This window comes from Myotis davidii, unplaced genomic scaffold (genome assembly GCF_000327345.1).
Source record: "Myotis davidii unplaced genomic scaffold, ASM32734v1 scaffold227, whole genome shotgun sequence".
NCBI lineage: Eukaryota > Metazoa > Chordata > Mammalia > Chiroptera > Vespertilionidae > Myotis > Myotis davidii.
Genome location: NW_006298519.1, coordinates 1,087,865 through 1,104,244, shown reverse-complemented (window position 1 = coordinate 1,104,244; position 16,380 = coordinate 1,087,865). Strand labels below are relative to the sequence as shown.

The 16,380-nt window shown below is 47.8% G+C and overlaps 1 protein-coding gene across 1 annotated transcript in view; it reads left to right on the top strand.

Moving 5' to 3' along the window:
• Positions 1 to 16,380, top strand: part of KCNJ6 (potassium voltage-gated channel subfamily J member 6) — a 163,194-nt gene that overhangs the window by 50,822 nt on the left and 95,992 nt on the right. The window contains exon 2 of the mRNA XM_006774137.1: positions 9,229 to 9,280. Within this exon, the coding sequence (XP_006774200.1) occupies positions 9,256 to 9,280 (25 nt within the window). The 5' untranslated portion in view covers positions 9,229 to 9,255. The remainder of the gene's footprint in view (positions 1 to 9,228; positions 9,281 to 16,380) is intronic.

Here is a 16,380-nt window from a genome sequence, read left to right as displayed (position 1 = left end):
AGTTTCTGGCATGCATAAGTAACAGGCTGACTTCCTGGGTGACTGCAATCATCGGGGCTCTCAGATGCCCTGTTGGCTCCCCGGTGACCCAGTACAGTAGGGATGGTGTTCTGTTTCGAGGACAAGCACTTCCCTGGACACTGACAGTGCCCAAGAATGGCTAGTTTGGGATGGAATTGTTATTGTGCTCCACGGGGTTTCCGTCTGATTGGGGAATTTACACATGGGTTATCCAATGTTGGGAAGCTTAGTCTCGAACTTCAGTATTCTATTATTCGCCTGTCAAAAAACTTGATCAGGGCTCTCCCGGAGGCTGTGCATTGTCATAGCCTCACAAGGCCAAGCCATGAATTAATTGATTAATTAATTCCTTGCTCTTCATTACAGCCTAGTCGGTTCTTGAAGGAGAACACGACAAGTTGTGTCACACCGCAGAGTATAGCACTAGGGTAGGAAACTGGCTCCCATGAAAACTATAAGCACCAGTCAAAAAGCAACTGAACAATTGATTTATCTGGGTAACCAATAACCTGCCATGGTGCCTTTGCATAAGGAACCCTAACACAACATTGCATCAGTAGGCAAACATAAGGCATTCTAATGACCATATTAATCTCGCCACTGACCTGAGTGACTCCTTAAAACAGTGATGGTGAACCTTTTGAGCTTGGCGTGTCAGCATTTTGAAAAATCCTAACTTAACTCTGGTGCCGTGTCACATATAGAAATTTTTTGATCTTTGCAACCAAAGTAAAACAAAGACTTATATTTTTGATATTTATTTTATATATTTAAATGCCATTTAACAAAGAAAAATCAACCAAAAAAATGAGTTCACGTGTCACCTCTGACACGCGTGTCATAGGTTCGCCATCACTGCCTTAAAACAAGGTCAACCTGCTAGGTCAGGTGATTTTTTTTTCCTAAACATCCCTTAACTGTCAAAGTAACTAACTAGTCCGTCCCTATCATCAATCCCATGTCATCTCCACCACTGCCCCACCACTCACCTCTGACTGAATAAAAGAAACAACTCCATATAAACAAAACCAAAAGGAATCGGGAATTTTTTCCTCGAAGTATGACCACATCCCTAAAACAATTTTAGAAGGCTTCTTACAAGTCATTTCATTTCACCATTTTCTGGAGCAGAAATTCTTCTGAAACCTTCAGTATAAATTATCAGTCAGCATCCCATGTCAGGAAACTCATGACTGCTCCAGGAAACGCTATTCATTCTATTCATTCTTCAGTTTTGTTTAAGAAAGATGGGATGGTGCATTGCAATGTATTCGGGTACCAAAAGGGGCTCATTTGGATGGACCATAGTTTAGACACCAGGAGTGATAGGGAATGAGCCTGAGGAGGGAGGTGTAAGCCAGATCTTGAAGGGAAGGGTCCTGACTTGCTATGAAACGGGGCAAAGCTGGGAATACAGAGCAACTGTTGGAGGACTCAATGTGTCCAGAACTTGAATCATGAGAAAATTTAAAAAGTGAAGGTAAAAGAAAGGAAACAATATGTCACCTGCTCCCTTTCTTCTTATGAACAGAGCCGGGGGTAGCAAAGCTTATGCCTCACATGAAGATAGGTGGAAGAGGCATCGATAATTGGAAGTTTAGGATTCCTAGAAAATAGCCCTGGAGGCAAGACAAGAGTCTCAGAGAGCTGCTGGCCCAGAAAAGAAGCAATAGGCTGAGTGAAGTGAGGCTGAGAGGAGAGTCCCTGCTGCCTCTAAGATTCAGCACTTTGCAATGGAATCGTGGGGAGCATAAGGCAACCTAGTGCAGATGCATCCTGGGAAATGGTCTGCTGGTAGTGATGTCAGCAGGGAGGGCTTTTTTTTTGTTTCAGTTGCCCAGGTCTCCTCAATATCTCCCTGCAGTCTAGCTCAGTATTTTCTTTAAAGGAAACTTCTTGATGTAAATTTGGTGATCATGCTTGTCCTATATTTTATGATATTTCTAGGATCCAGGAAAGGAGGAATGAGTCATTCATCAGTCTTCCAAGAAACCAACCACCTGGGCATTGAGGAAATGTGCCTCAATACTGATGCAGTCTAGAGTGGCCATGAGGCATCAAGCAGGGCAGGTCACATGCAGCAGAGGGGCTCTGAGAAATTCTGTTCACTGTGTGGTCCAGCAGTTCTCTCTTAGTTCCACAACCTGTTCCTCTTGGCAGGATAAGTTAATGTGCTCAACATGCTTCCAAGAAAACATGAGGGTGATGCTCCCAACCCTTCCCTCCCACCTAAGACTCCCTGTGAAGCAAAATGAATTGAGGTGATGTCAGTACAAGCACAGCCTTAGGTCATGTTTAATTTCTCTTTGTAAGACATCCTCATACCCCAGCATATTGGGACCCTCCTTAGTCTGGTCAACATGGCCAGAGTGATGGCATCACAGGGAACCCAGCAGGGTGACCTGTACCTAAGGGACCTTAGGGAGGGTGTCCAGGTGAGGCAGGGCTCTCAGCCTTTTGCACAGAAGGTTCTATTACCAAGAGCATCCTGAATGGCCTCCTCAGTAAGAATTCTTTAAAAATGTATTTTTATTGATTTCAGAGAAGAAGGAGAGGGCGAGAGAGATAGAAACATCAGTGGTGAAAGAGAATTATTGATCAGCTGCCTCCTGCACACCCCTTACTGGGTGAATTGAGCCCACAATGCTGACGTGTGCCCTGATGGGGAATCAAACCATGACCTCCTGGTTCACGGGTGGACACTCAATTTCTGAGCCACACGGATGGGGCTGCCCAGTTAGAATTTTACCTTCTCCTCCCAACACTCCCCTTCAGATATTTTTTACCCCAAATCACAAAAACTTTAAGTCACCTTAGAAGCCTCTTGTTGAGCAAATCAAGGATAAAATTGTACCACTTTCTGATAGACACGTTCTTAGTTCTTCACACCGCCATGCCCCTTGGCTTCTAAGAGGGAGTACGCTGTCTGGGTTTCCCCACGGTGCTCTCACTGGTTCAGGCCTTGGCCCCCTTCCTCCTCCCACAGCTTCAAACATCCCCCAGCTCCAGCCCCCGTCTCCCTCCTGAGCGACTCAGCCTGGTGCCTAGTTTCCTAATTTTTTAAGCTAGTTCCCTGCTGCTCTTCTCACATTTGGCCTCAGTTCACCTGTCACTTGCTGTTCCTCAGACACCAAGGTTCCCATCTCATGCTGTACTTTCCACTAGCTCCTCTCCTTCCCCCATCATTCTTTTCACTTTCTTCCCACGTTGACACTCTTCCTCAGTGAAGGCTGCTCTGGTTCCATGAGTTAGAACTTTCATGAGTTTGATACCCCATGTTTCTCCTTACCAGCTGTGTGACCTGGGGAAATTTGTACAACTTCTCTGAGCCTCAACCTCTCCATCTGCAAAGTGGGAATGACAGTACCAATTTCATAGGGTCCTTGTGAGAATTAAATGAGATAATCTAGTAATGCACATATAGTGCCAGGCCATGATCAATGGGAAATAAATGTTAGGGGGATTACTACTTTTGTTGTTCCAAACCATAGTTGCATGCTGACCGCTTATTTCCATTAGTTTTTAATAGACAAAAAGCTAATTCATAGTTCTTAGATATTCTGGCCTATATTTTGCAGCAGCAGCTCCAGGAAACATATATGTTGCCATATTATAAGAACACTTATTTGATTGGCTATCTGAGGGTGTGATGTCTTCCTTTTACATAAGTCCTTAGGTGACCTGCTACGGCATCATGTCAGGAGAGAGGAAGTGGGCCACAGTGAGCCACAGTGGGCCATCTGCAGGGAACCCTAAGAACAAGGTGGGAGATTTGTGGGCCCTGTTTGAACCTGGAGGTGAGCTGCAAATGAGGGTACCAGGCCATGAAATAGCATTGTTATTCCTCACTTTATAGAATTGTTTCTTTAAATGGTTGTGACTTGGAAAAAATCACAGTTTTCTGATGAATATAAGCACACATTTTAGAGAGATAAAAATATCCAAGATGCAAGCAAGTCTGGCTGGTTTGAAATATATCAACTATGATGACTTTTCCCTTCATCCTTAAAAGCCAGCTTCTGGGGAGCAGAAAACAGGGCACCAGCTCTGCCCAACACGCAGCCTCACTCCGGTCACCAACTCCTGCTGAGTGTGTGTATATATATGGGTGTGTGTGTGTGTGTGTGTGTGTGTGTGTGTTTGCAAGCCCTGCCCATAGGAAAGCGCCCCCTCCACCCTCTGGAAGCTATGACTCATGAGTCTCTCTCTCTCTCTCTCTCTCTCTCACACACACACACACACACACACACACACACACACTATTAGTCTTAGCTCTGAGCTACAGTCAGACTCTGCTATAATTGCCCTCATTAAGAACCCCTGTATCATTTCAGGCAGTCAGAGAGAAGTATGAATCTGGCATAGTTCCAGCAGAAAGCCACACTCTCCTTAGCTGGAACAGAGTGCGGGTATAAATATCACACACACACACACACACACACACACACACACACACACACCCCAAGCAAACCACTGAGCTTTTATTTCCATTTCCAGGTGTGATGGAGAGAATCCAGTCAGACAAAATGAAAATTACATACCCACTGAGGATCAGTACTCTCCCGAGGTGTTTTATATGATTTTAACAAGACACTTAGGATTTTTTTTTCCACATCTGTGGGCATGTTTTGCTTAAACATGTCATCCTGGATCCCCAAAACTTCAAATGTTTCTGCTTTCCGTTAAATGTGTGACAGTACAGTTGTAAGTGGACTGCCTCCTAGAGCAAAAGGACCCACCCAGCTCTTCCCAGAGGTTCGTCCATGTTCTGGAAGGTTCTATTATGATGGAGGAGATTGGAAATGGGCATGCAACAGCTAGTGCATGGTCACTAGCTGTTGACACTCATGATAGGTAGACCCCTGGCAGGCAGGAAGCCTTTCAGTGGTGGAGACTTCTGGTCTACCACGCACTGCCTCCCAGCCATAGCTGTGCAGGTGGGGGCCTCCAAAGGGCTGTTGGGAGGCAAGACTTGGCTTCTCCAAAGGTGCTGGGATCTCCTATCACCAGAACACATTACACAATGTGATACACGGCCACATTGGAGCACGAACATTTTTAGAAATAAAATTCGGAAAGATGGCCATGAAGAGGAGGGGGAAACTGGAGGTTAATGGTGTCCAGTGGAGTTTGTAGGATGTGTTTGGGGAGCACAGGAGGAAAAGGAAATTGAGGGTTCTAGGGAGAGGAAGCAGGGATTGCCAAGGCAGGAAGGTACCTCTAACTGGAGTGTGAGTGTGGAAGACAGAAACATCCAGGCAGCACTCTGGCTAAAAGGCAAGGAGTGCATCTTAGATGCTAGGGAAGAATGGAAAGATTTCGGGCCTGGGTCACATTTGTATTTTAGATAGGCCTTTGGGGGCTGTTTCTGGGCAGTCCCTTAGTGTTGAAAGTGAGGCTAGAGGCAGGTAGAAGCCACAGTCACAGTCCCTTTAAGATACAGCAGTTAAAGAAGGTCAGATTTCATATTCTAGAAAGAGAGGTGGGGTGTTCCACATTTCTGGCTTAGGCACAAGGTGGGTGGTGGCCCCACTAACTAAAGGCAGACAATCTAGAAAGAAGCATCCAGGCAGCATCCTGGCTGAAAGGCAAGGAGTGCATCCTTAGATGCTAGAGAGGAACTGAGAGGTTTCGAGCAGGGGCCCCTGGGTCACATTTGCCTGGGTGGGAGGCGCTGAAGAGGATGGGGGACAGGGCTGCTGGTGGAGAGTGTTGGGGAATAGACCGTAGCTTTGCCCGTGTTGGTTTGGAGCATCCACTGCATCTGGGTGGGGCTGTCCAGTGAGGGAGCCAGAGTGAAATGGGAGGTCAGAGCTGGATAAATGAATGTGAAATCATCATCCATTGGTGGAAATCAGGGATACTGTTGCGAATGAGATTCCTTGGACAAAGGACACAGAGAAGGCGAACACAGCACCGGGGCTGTTGTAGAAGGAATCGTGTCTGCGTGTGGTGGACCTCGGGGTCTCTGGGGCAGTGGAGGTTGTTGATAAGGGGAAGAGACCATCCTGGTGTAAATTCTCTTCTCGGCATAAACATCAGTTTTTCCAATTGCATCGCCCATGGGTTGGACCTGACAATCTCTGAAACACTCCTTTCCATGTTTAATGTGCTCCCATTCCAAATCTCCTCCCGGCGCTGAAAGCCCAGCACATGTACTTTGGAGGAAACTCTTGGCTTTAAAAAAGGAGGACAGTCTGCCTGGGATTGAGAATGAAATGTCAATGCCTTATGGGGACACGTGCCAGGCACTTGCGAACCTCAACTTCCCGATAATGAGGGAAGGACATACGGAGTTTGAAGACACCCCATAGAATGACTAAACGACTCACCCAGAAACATATGTCATGATTTCCACCATAAGTTATGATATAGATGAGTCAAACAGAGAGTGAAATTTAGGATTTTTAAAGGTCCCCTACCCCATCCATGTCAGTGGTTTCTGTTTAACTCCAGGGAAGAGAAATGTGCCGAAATCGGTGGTGTCTGATTTCTCAGGACTAGGCTATCCAACACACCTGACTGGAAATAAATGCAATACCTGGCTGCCATAACTCAGTGGTTGAGAGTTGACCTATGAACCAGTAGGTCATTGTTCAATTCCTGGTCAGGGCACATGCCCGGGGTTTCAAGCTCCATTCCCAGTGGGGGGCCTGCAGGCAGCTGATCGATGTTTCTCTCTCATCGATGTTTCTAACTCTCTATCTCTCTCCCTTCCTCTCTGCAAAAAATCAATAAAATATATATTTTAAAAAAAATAGCTGCAAGGACCACCCAGCAGGAGACTGGGGTACAAAAGGTGGCAGGGTCCTAGGTCACCAGATGCAAAGTGGTGGCCACAAGAGGACAGGCAGACCAGACAGAGCTTTATAAGGATGAGGTGGGAGGGACCTGGGAGCCTGTGGTCTGGGGAGTCTCACCACTGGAGCCATCGAGGAGGGCTGAGCCAAGCCGATCAGTGTCCCAGAGTGAGGACTATGGGGCAAGGCGCCAGAGAAGGGGGTGGAAAGGGGGGGGCACGGGGCAGGACACAGGAGAAATGGAACCGCAGCAGGACTGAGAGGGGGAGTGGAGAATCCAGGACGGAGCAGGCAGAGACAGGACGAAGTCCCAGAGGTCAAGGATGAAGTCCGTTGAGCTCTCACCATGGAGTTGCTTCTATGCATGAATTTTCACAAACCACTGGGGTCCACCTGTCTTTGAGGAAGTCTGTGCACTCCTATGGACCCACGTGGCTGTGACAGGCTCCTTGCTCCTGCCTTGCTTGTCTCTGCTACACGACACTCTTAGCCTCCCCAGCAGCGGGGCTACTTCTCTGCATGTCGACATAAACCACATCGCAGGCAGGATGGTGGATGGGTCCTTAGCTCTTTCTGTTCTCAGTGATTAGTTTAAATAAGAGATGGTGGTGCCCTGATGTCACTGCTATGAATACCGGGCTTGTGAAAATCGAGCATTGACTTGTGATGTTCAACGTTGTTTGTTGACACTCAAAGCAGACTCTTTAGTTTGGGGATAGTAACACCAGACCATGAATAATGGGGTTGTTAGCTGTCCTTCTACACTCAAGCTGTGACACGTCACTCAGGTGCTGGCCAGGCAGCTGTGGTGAGCTCAGCACTGTGCTATGGCCGTGGGCAAAGATAGCTGCCTTCTTTGGCTTCTCAGACATTGTTGTTGATGCCACGGGGGCTGGGGCACGGCACCAGGAAGCTGAGCACCGGGGATGTACCGATTAGCTGGGACAGAATGCCTGGTTGTCCATAAAAAGGGCCAGAGGGAAAAAAAAGGACAGAATGAAATAGCAAGATCCCACTTTTTTACTGTCACTTTGGCAAAGAGTGGGGGTGGGAGAATATAGTAATGCCATTTGCAAGTGACAGGAATGTAGGCAAACAAACGCTTCTATACATTATCAGACCTGAACTTTGTGGGGACAGTTGTCAAAATTCTTAATAGTCATACCTTTTGGCCAAGCCATTCCTAGCCCTAAGATTTATTAGCCCTTAGAAGGCCAAGTGCACAAAGATTTGGGCTCAAGGATGCTTCCTCACAGCCTTGTGTAAAACAGTGAAAAACTATATGCAAATAAACTGGGACTTGGTTAAGGAATTTGTGGAATAACCCATGACAGATGCTTCACAGTCATTCAAACGATGATGCATTCTAACATTATTGCCATAGGAAGATGGAGGATGGGGTGGTAAGTGAAAGAGCAACTTACAACATTGTATGCAGAGTATACATATTTATATTTATAGAAATGGGATCATAGTGCCCTGTCTGTAAATATTCACAGGTATTGAAATGAAAACAGAAATGTGTTCACCAAATTATAATAGTGGTTTCCTCTACAGGTGGTATTATGAGATGACTATAATTTATCATTTTTTCAATATTTTCTGTGTTTTTAAATAATGGGCGTGTGTTCGTTTCATAATCAGAAAAAGAATATGGCTTCAAAAAGTAAAATAATAGTGGCCAGAATTTCAGTTACGATCCATGTCAGGAACCCCAAGAAATGAAAGAAGCATGAAGACAGTGAAGGGAACTGTGTAGTAGCGATGACCATCATTCTTAATCTCACCTACGTAACTTCTTCACTGGGACAGGTTCCATTTCTGCAAGCATCCTTGGCCCTCACACTCAGTGGGCCGCCACCTCTATCCCAGTTGAAACAAAATGTTTTTAGCCCAGAATAGATAAGGTTATAAACCCATCAGAAGTGACGACCTTTAAAAAAGATTTCCGGAAGTCAAAAAGGCAAGACAAAGAAAAGTGTATAAAATCTATTTAGCTCGTAGGGAAAAAAGAAAGCAAATGACTACAAAAATACCAGCTCCAAAAATACCAGAAAGCTTCCACAGGAGAAAATAGAGCGCAAAGGACTGGCATGTGGATGTCAGAGCTCCCGTGTCAGAGAGGTTCCGGAAGCCGGCCATGCGTCACCAATTATATTTATCCAAGATCACTGCGACAGACGTGCACTTCCAACAGCAGGGCACGTTCTTTAATGGCCCCCAAATCTCTTCTCTGTGACCAACTGATCGTATAGCTATAGCGTGAGATTTTTTTTCATTCCTTTCATCATTGGCGAGCACATTTTAATGTAGGAAAAGAAGGGAGAGAGAGCTGTAACAGACCCATTGTGTTCATGCATATCTGAAATGTGTTTCCTACATGGCTGTCTTTTCTTCTCCCCTCCAGGAAAAGCACAAAGAAGCACCTGCAGCAATGGCCAAGCTGACAGAATCCATGAGTGAGTAACTTGGAATTTATTCTTGATTTCTGGTTTTGCAAGGGAAACCGCAAACTCTCACACAAACCACATGCCCTTGTGATGATCTGGCTTGCCTTTCACTGTTGCGATAGCCAAGGTCTGTTTGACACAGGTCGCCTTGTGTCGATGGTACATGGTGCATTATTCAGGAACCCATGGGGTCAAGTTCTGCGCCAAAGTGGTTACTGAATGTATGAATCAAGACCCAGAGTTATTTCAACCTGACCTTGGGCAAGTTTGGACCAGGTCAGCTGAAGTTTTATGGGCAGATATTGCATAGGCTGGAGAATCAAAAGAGAGGAAAGGATGTTTTATTTATGATCACTAAACCTTTCAGGTGTTGATTCGAAATTTCAAACAGAACTATTAAAAATGGAGTGCTTGAGGTGTAAGTAGCTTGGAATGATTTAGCTTTGGTGTGGATCAGTGCTATAATGCTCTAAGCTCTTAAGCTACATACATAGAATACATGTTTTTTAAGAAAAAAGAATTAAAATAAATCCTCCCACAAAATGAGAAATACAATTCTATATGTTGAAGTTTAAATATTAAAAACCGTGTGGCACCCTAACCAGTTTGGTTCAGTGGATAGAGTGTCCGCCTATGGACTGAAGGGTCACGGGTTCGATTCCAGTCAAAGGCATGTACCTTGGTTGCAGGCTCGATCCCTGGCCCCAGTCAGGCTGTGTGTGGGAGGCAACCAATAGATGTATCTCTCTCACATGGATGTTTCTTTCTATCTCTCCCTTTCCCTTCCACTTTCTCTAAAAATCAATGGAAAAATATCTTTGGGGGAGGATTAAGAACAAAAAAAGACCATGTGGCTATGAAATAAGCAGACAATGCGGACTGTTTTTGTTTGAAAATAAACACTGTCCCTGGTGCTAGATCTCATCTCTAAAGTTTCAAGGGAAGCTTGCAAACACTTCTCCATTCCCATTAGGGCCATGAACACCTTATTCAATTTGACCTGCAAAAGTCACTATTAATCTTGCCACATTTAACTGGGCACCTGCTTCCTCTTCTACCACTCCTCAATTCATGGAGCTATTAAAATACAAGTGTCCTTTTGTAGCTGGTCAATGAGCCCTTATCCCCAAAGGTCTGCCCCTCACCTAGAAAAGATAATGTTAAAAAATTCTTTACACTGCATTTCTTTCATTCCTCACCCAGAACCCCTGGCCAGTTTCATCGGTCTTGACACACACTAATTCCACCATTTACACAATGACTCAAAGGGATGGGTGAAGACCAACTGTCCACAATATTTACTGCCTCTCTTCCACTCTCTCTTCTGTATCACCCCCTGCCCTCTCTGCTCCACCCTTCTTTCTACATGAAACACGTGCAAAGGCTTTGCCACGGGGTTTAAAGACCCCCAGATGGGTTCTCTGGAGGGGAAAAGATCTTAAAACTCTTCTCCTGCCTGACTGAAATGCATAGTGAGGTTACCTGTACCACTGCAAAGCTGATGAGCCTGTGTCATCAAAATACGGAGTGGGACCGCGGACAGCACCAACTAATTCACAGTGTCGGCACTTTAGCAGACTCAGTTCTAATCTCCAAGTCCAAGGACACCAACACAAAAGACCGCAGAGCCTCAGAGCTAGAAGGATGGCTAGCTTGGGGCCCGGCGTCACTGTCATGAAGGGAGTTTTGAGTGTGTGAGGGGATCAAGCTAGTGTAGCACAGGAGTTACAATGCTGGCTTCACAATGAGGCTCCTGTAGAAATTCAGTGACTGTTACTTTTAACTCGCTTCACTGAGCTGTGAAACACTGAAGGCACTCTAGGGGGCCTACTGGTTCTTCAATAATGGTATATTAATTTTTATACTTCTGTTGGATCCAAATGCATTTAAATGAGAACCGCTCATTGGACTTCTGGTTGGTTGGTTTTAGATCTCAGGTTTGCCTCTGCAATAACTATAATGACTGATAAATCCATTGGCTTAAGGGAATTCTGTCAAAACTGAATTCCAAACCCTTGGGTAGATGAAAGGGTACATTCGTTCTTCTAAGTTGCTTTGTCTTTATGAAAAGATCACACAGCCCTGACCGGTTTGGCTCAGTGGATAGAGTGTTGGCCCACACGTGGACTAAGGATCCTAGGTTTGATTTAGGTCAGGGGCATGCGCCTCAGTTGCAGGCTCGATCACCAACACTGGTCGGAGCACGTGTGGGAGGCAACCAATTGATGTGTCTCTCTCACATCGATGATGTCTCTCTCTCTGTTTCTCCCCCTACCTTCCAGGTCTCTAAAAATCAATGAAAATATATCCTCATGTGAGGATTAGCAAAAAAAAAAAAAAAAAGAAAGAAAGAAAGAAAGAAAAATTGCACAGATGTGTTCAATACACAAGGAAATTCAAAATTTGAGAGCAGACTTTGGAATTCTACTCACCATTCCAGTTCACCGATCCTTACAAAGATATAGAACATTATAAAATGCATAAGACATGCTCTAACTCTTTTAGGCTCTCGCTATGAGAGTTCATCAGGCAATCAATACTGATAAATATTTCATCAAAGTTAAACTCATGAATAATGTTATATACAGCTCCACATTCATCCTACATAGGAAATCTACAAGGAAATAAATACATAATTATGTAGGGAGAACCAACCAGTTAATCAAAGGATTAACACACAAGTGCTACACACTAAATTTGATGGGAGCATAAAAGCCAAGGCCACCAGAGGAAAGGGACATAAACAGAAGCACAAATGCCCAGGACACTGTGCACAGAATGGCTTTCTCGAGCCAGGAAATGCTTTGCTTGTTCAACTGCAGAGCAAACGCCATCTGGTTCCTAGAACATCCATGTTTAACTAGAACTGGGGGGAAAGCCCGAGTCTTCCATCACCATAGGGGTCGACTGCTGCAGGTGGGTGGGCAAGGCCGGGAATGGGGTGGGTGACCTCTTCATCTTCTAGAACAGGAACGGGGAACGTTCCTTTCTCTCATGTGCCATTAATCAACTCAGTCATTTTTTAAAAAGGCAAACAAACCCAGCTGGCGTGGCTCAGTGGTTGAGCATCAGCCTATGAACCAGAAGGTCACGGTTTGATTCCCGGCCAGGGCACATGCCTGGGTTGCAGGCTCGATCCCCAGTGTAGGGCATGCAGGAGGCAGCCAATCAATGATTCTCTCTCATCATTGATGTTTCTATCTCTCTCTTCCTCTCCTTTCCTCTCTGAAATCAATAAAAATATATTTTCAAAAAATAAAAGGGCAAACAAGAGACATAGATATTAACAGGCTTTTAAATTTTCATTGAAATCAAGTTTAATAAATACAGGGTAATACTTCAAAATATTTGTATGTTACATGGTTGACATGAAGAGGGAGCCTGATAAGGAAGAAAAAAACACAGAGAAAAAAGAAAAACAGATGTGGAGGGAGAAATAGGTGAGCGCACAGGGGAGCGTGAGTCCTGGATCAAGAGAGAGCAAGAGCAAGAGCACGCAAGAGAGTGGGCGCTCGTGGGGATTTTAACTTTGCAAGATTTCACGCGTTTCTGATGGGGCCCTCCTCCTGGCCCATCCAGTGTTCCCCAGGCCAGCATCTTCCCTACATCACCCCAACTTCACTGCGTGTGTGCCCCCTCCCCCTTCTCCCCACAGCAGTCCAGTACGGGATGGGGGAGGGAGGAGCAATCCCCTTGGAGCAGCAACGTGTGTGTGAGCTTCCCAGGTGACCACGCCCACAGTGACTGACTCCCCTCTGCTTCTTCCCTTTATTGATATTAATAACTAGCTAATTTCCCGATCACAGGAGTGGCCCTTCCCTTACCCAGAAGCTCTGCCGTGTGCTTCCGAAACAGGTCCTAGAAGCCCCACCTGGAGGCAGGTTCTCTCGCCCTCCCAGGACCCTGGTGTCCCATCCCTCCGTCACCCGCCCACTCACACCACTCACCAGACTGGCTCCGTCCTCTGTACTCTGGCCTACGCAGTCTCCTCTGCATGTTCACTCCTGGGGTCCTGTGCCAGGTTGAGGGCAGGGAGGCTCCAGAGTGGGTGCCGAGAGGGGCCACCTTGCCAGAGCCTCAGGACGCAAATCTATGCAGACGACCGTATTTGACCTTGGTCCCCACACAGCCTATCGTTTCAGTCCCACCATTAGGCAGACAAGCACCCTTGGATCCGAAGCAGGAGAGGGCAGCCACTGTGAAGCATGTGCTTGTCCTTCCTGGAAAACATCTTTCAAGTTCAAGGACACTTGCTCCTGGTTGAGAGTATGAGTATGTTCATTTGGAATCGGAGATCCCAGCTCTGAGGTCACAGGGCCTGAAACGGACTGTAATCCTCATGCAACTTAATGGCCTGAGCCACGTCTCCATGGACACGAACATCCCCTCTTCTCCCCTCCATGTCCCTCCAGGTGCTTCTGTCACCTCCCTCTGCTGTCCCCTGCACTCACTGCCGAGTCCCTCACCCTACGGCCTGCTCCAAAGAACTCAATCTCCGCCCCTGACACTCTGGAGCCAACATGAGTTTAAGGGATTTTACTGGTAGAAACACACAGCCATGTTCAGAGCAGCACCACAGTGAGTAAGGCTCAGCCTGGGTGCCTGACGTCTGTACAGGTTGTCACTGATCTTCGAGCAAATGGGAATGAGACGAGGTCTGTTTTCTCACACTCATTCCCCTTCCTTCTAAGGCAGTGGTTCTCAACCTTCCTAACGCCGCGACCCTTTACTACAGTTCCTCATGTTGTGGTGACCCCCAATTTGATTGTTACAAATTGAACATAATTAAAGCATAGTGATTAATCACAAAAACAGTATGTAATTATATGTGTGTTTTCCGATGGTCTTAGGCGACCCCTGTTTATGGGTCGTTCGACCCCCAAAGGGGTCGTGACCCACAGGTTGAGAACCGCTGTCTAAGGTCTTGGCGGTCACCTGGACCCTCACCTCCTGATGAATGTCCCTGACATGCTTGGTGGGAAGCTCATCTCCAACACCCACATCTTCTCCCTGGCACCGGGAAGGGGTGGATCGGGGTTTCTCAGCTCGGGTGCCATTGACATTGGGAGCTGGGCACGTCTTCCTTGTGGACTTCTGCGAGTTGCAGGATTTTTTAATGGGAGCCTTGACCTCGGTTCACTAGATGCCAGTTGTGACACCAAAGGTCTTTAGGCATTACTAAGTCTGCCCTGTCGGGAGGCTGGGACCACTGCTCTAGGTAACGCCAGGCAGGAGAAGGAAGGCTGAGCCGACATCAATCCTCTTCCTCTGCAGCGATGGTGGAAGGTGCCAGAGGGTGGCAGCCCTGCCCCAGGCTTCTAGCTCCAGTCTCGGTCCATCTGCCACTCCACCTCCACTAACTTAGTGCAGGAACATCAGCCTGAACCACCCCAGAGGCCACGCAGAGCATCCATAGGCCTTGGCCACTTGATTTTGGAGACAACCAAGCCATTGGTGTTTCTGTTTTACTGATGACGCAGTGGAAAGATGAGGCGATGTTTCCAATGTGATGATGTTTAAGAGGAAACATGGAAATACCCAGCAGTTCTTGGGACCTGCAGAAATAGGGAGGTGGAGAGGGGTGGAGAGGGGAGGCGGAGACCCCGTTTCTCTCAGAAGCCAGTAGAAGGGTCATTCTTTCTAAAACAGCAGTTTTTAGGACCTTCGGCTCCCTCAATAGTAATGTTTCTCACTCACTTGGCCTTTTCGAGCCACTGGCGGTGTGAAGCCCAGGTGTGGGTCAGCCACATCCTCTCGGACCCGATCTCAGGGGCACAGGTGCACTGACACGTTACTGAAGTGTCTCCCTCTCTCCTTCAGGGTCATGGGCACTTGGGTCCTCCCTCATTCCCCCTTTTATAGGAAGTAATCACACACAATGCAGACATTCAGTGCAGGAGTGACATGATCCCAGCCCGGCTTGGCAGGTCAGAAGCAAGGCCTTGAATCAGGTTGCCCCCCACCACTGGGGCTGTGAGCTCCCCAACATCTGTCTGTCTCCAACCCCACGCGTCCCCATGCTCCTGGGGCCCTCTGCCACGCCAGTGGGTGCTCAGGTGACACCCAGGACTATGGAGGAGCCAGGGCTCCCTCCCAAGACCCCAGTGCAGAGTCGACTCTCCACGCTGGGGGCCCAGGCCCATAGGGGATGAGAAGCACGCCCCGCACCACTTCCCTTTGCTCTGGCCCAAAGCAAAGAAGAAAACAAACACATGTTAAAACTCTCTTGCCTCCCACCTCCTCCCTGCACCTTCCCTGCCTCCCTCCAACTGCCACCCAGCTCACTGTCCTCCCCTCCCTCCTCCCACGGGCTCCCAGAGCCTGCTCCACCCTCCACCACCTGCCACCCTGTCAGGATGGTCCCCTCCCACCACCCACGGCTTGGCTCCTCCCCTCCAGGCTCTGGGAACAGCAGGGGTCATGGAGGAAGACAGAGGGTGAGAGGACGTGTCCCCAGGGCTGGGGAAGGCCTGACGCTGGCTGGGGGCTGGCACTTAGAGTCTCAAGCTTTATTCTGCGCCCTCAGCTTGCAGCAAGTAGGGTCCCCTGACTAGAGGGGTGGCGATGAGAAAGGCCAGAGCGTAGGAGACAGATGGCCAGTGGGGCAAGCACGTGTGGCCAGCCCAGGGCAGGGGAACATGTCCGTGTGTGAACGTGTGCATGTTTAGGAAGCACTGAGCCTGAGATAACTGGGGATGTGAGGGAGCAGATGGTGGAGGGAGAGCAGGGAACACTGGATTCTGAGGCTCCCTCTCTGGAGCTCAGCCGCAGGCTGGAGGGCCGCCCATGCCCCGCACAGCGAGCTCTAGGCCTGCACCCCTGTGAACCCCAGGGGGAGTGTGCTCCTTGCCCGGTGCAGTGCCCTCTGCCTCAGTTATGTGCCCTGAGAGCAGCTCACTCCAGGGCATTAGCTTCACCCACGGCTTCCCTGGCACAGGACGCTGTGCCCTCCTGCTCCTGGAGGCAGGTGTGTGAGCTGTGGCAGTGGCTCCTGGGGCCTCCCTGGGTGCAGGGAGAGGACAGATGCAAGGGGGGCCCTGGGGGAGGTTAAAATCGGGCAGAGGTGGGTGTCACCTGGTGGGAAAAAGTTGCCTCCCAGACTTCCCCGA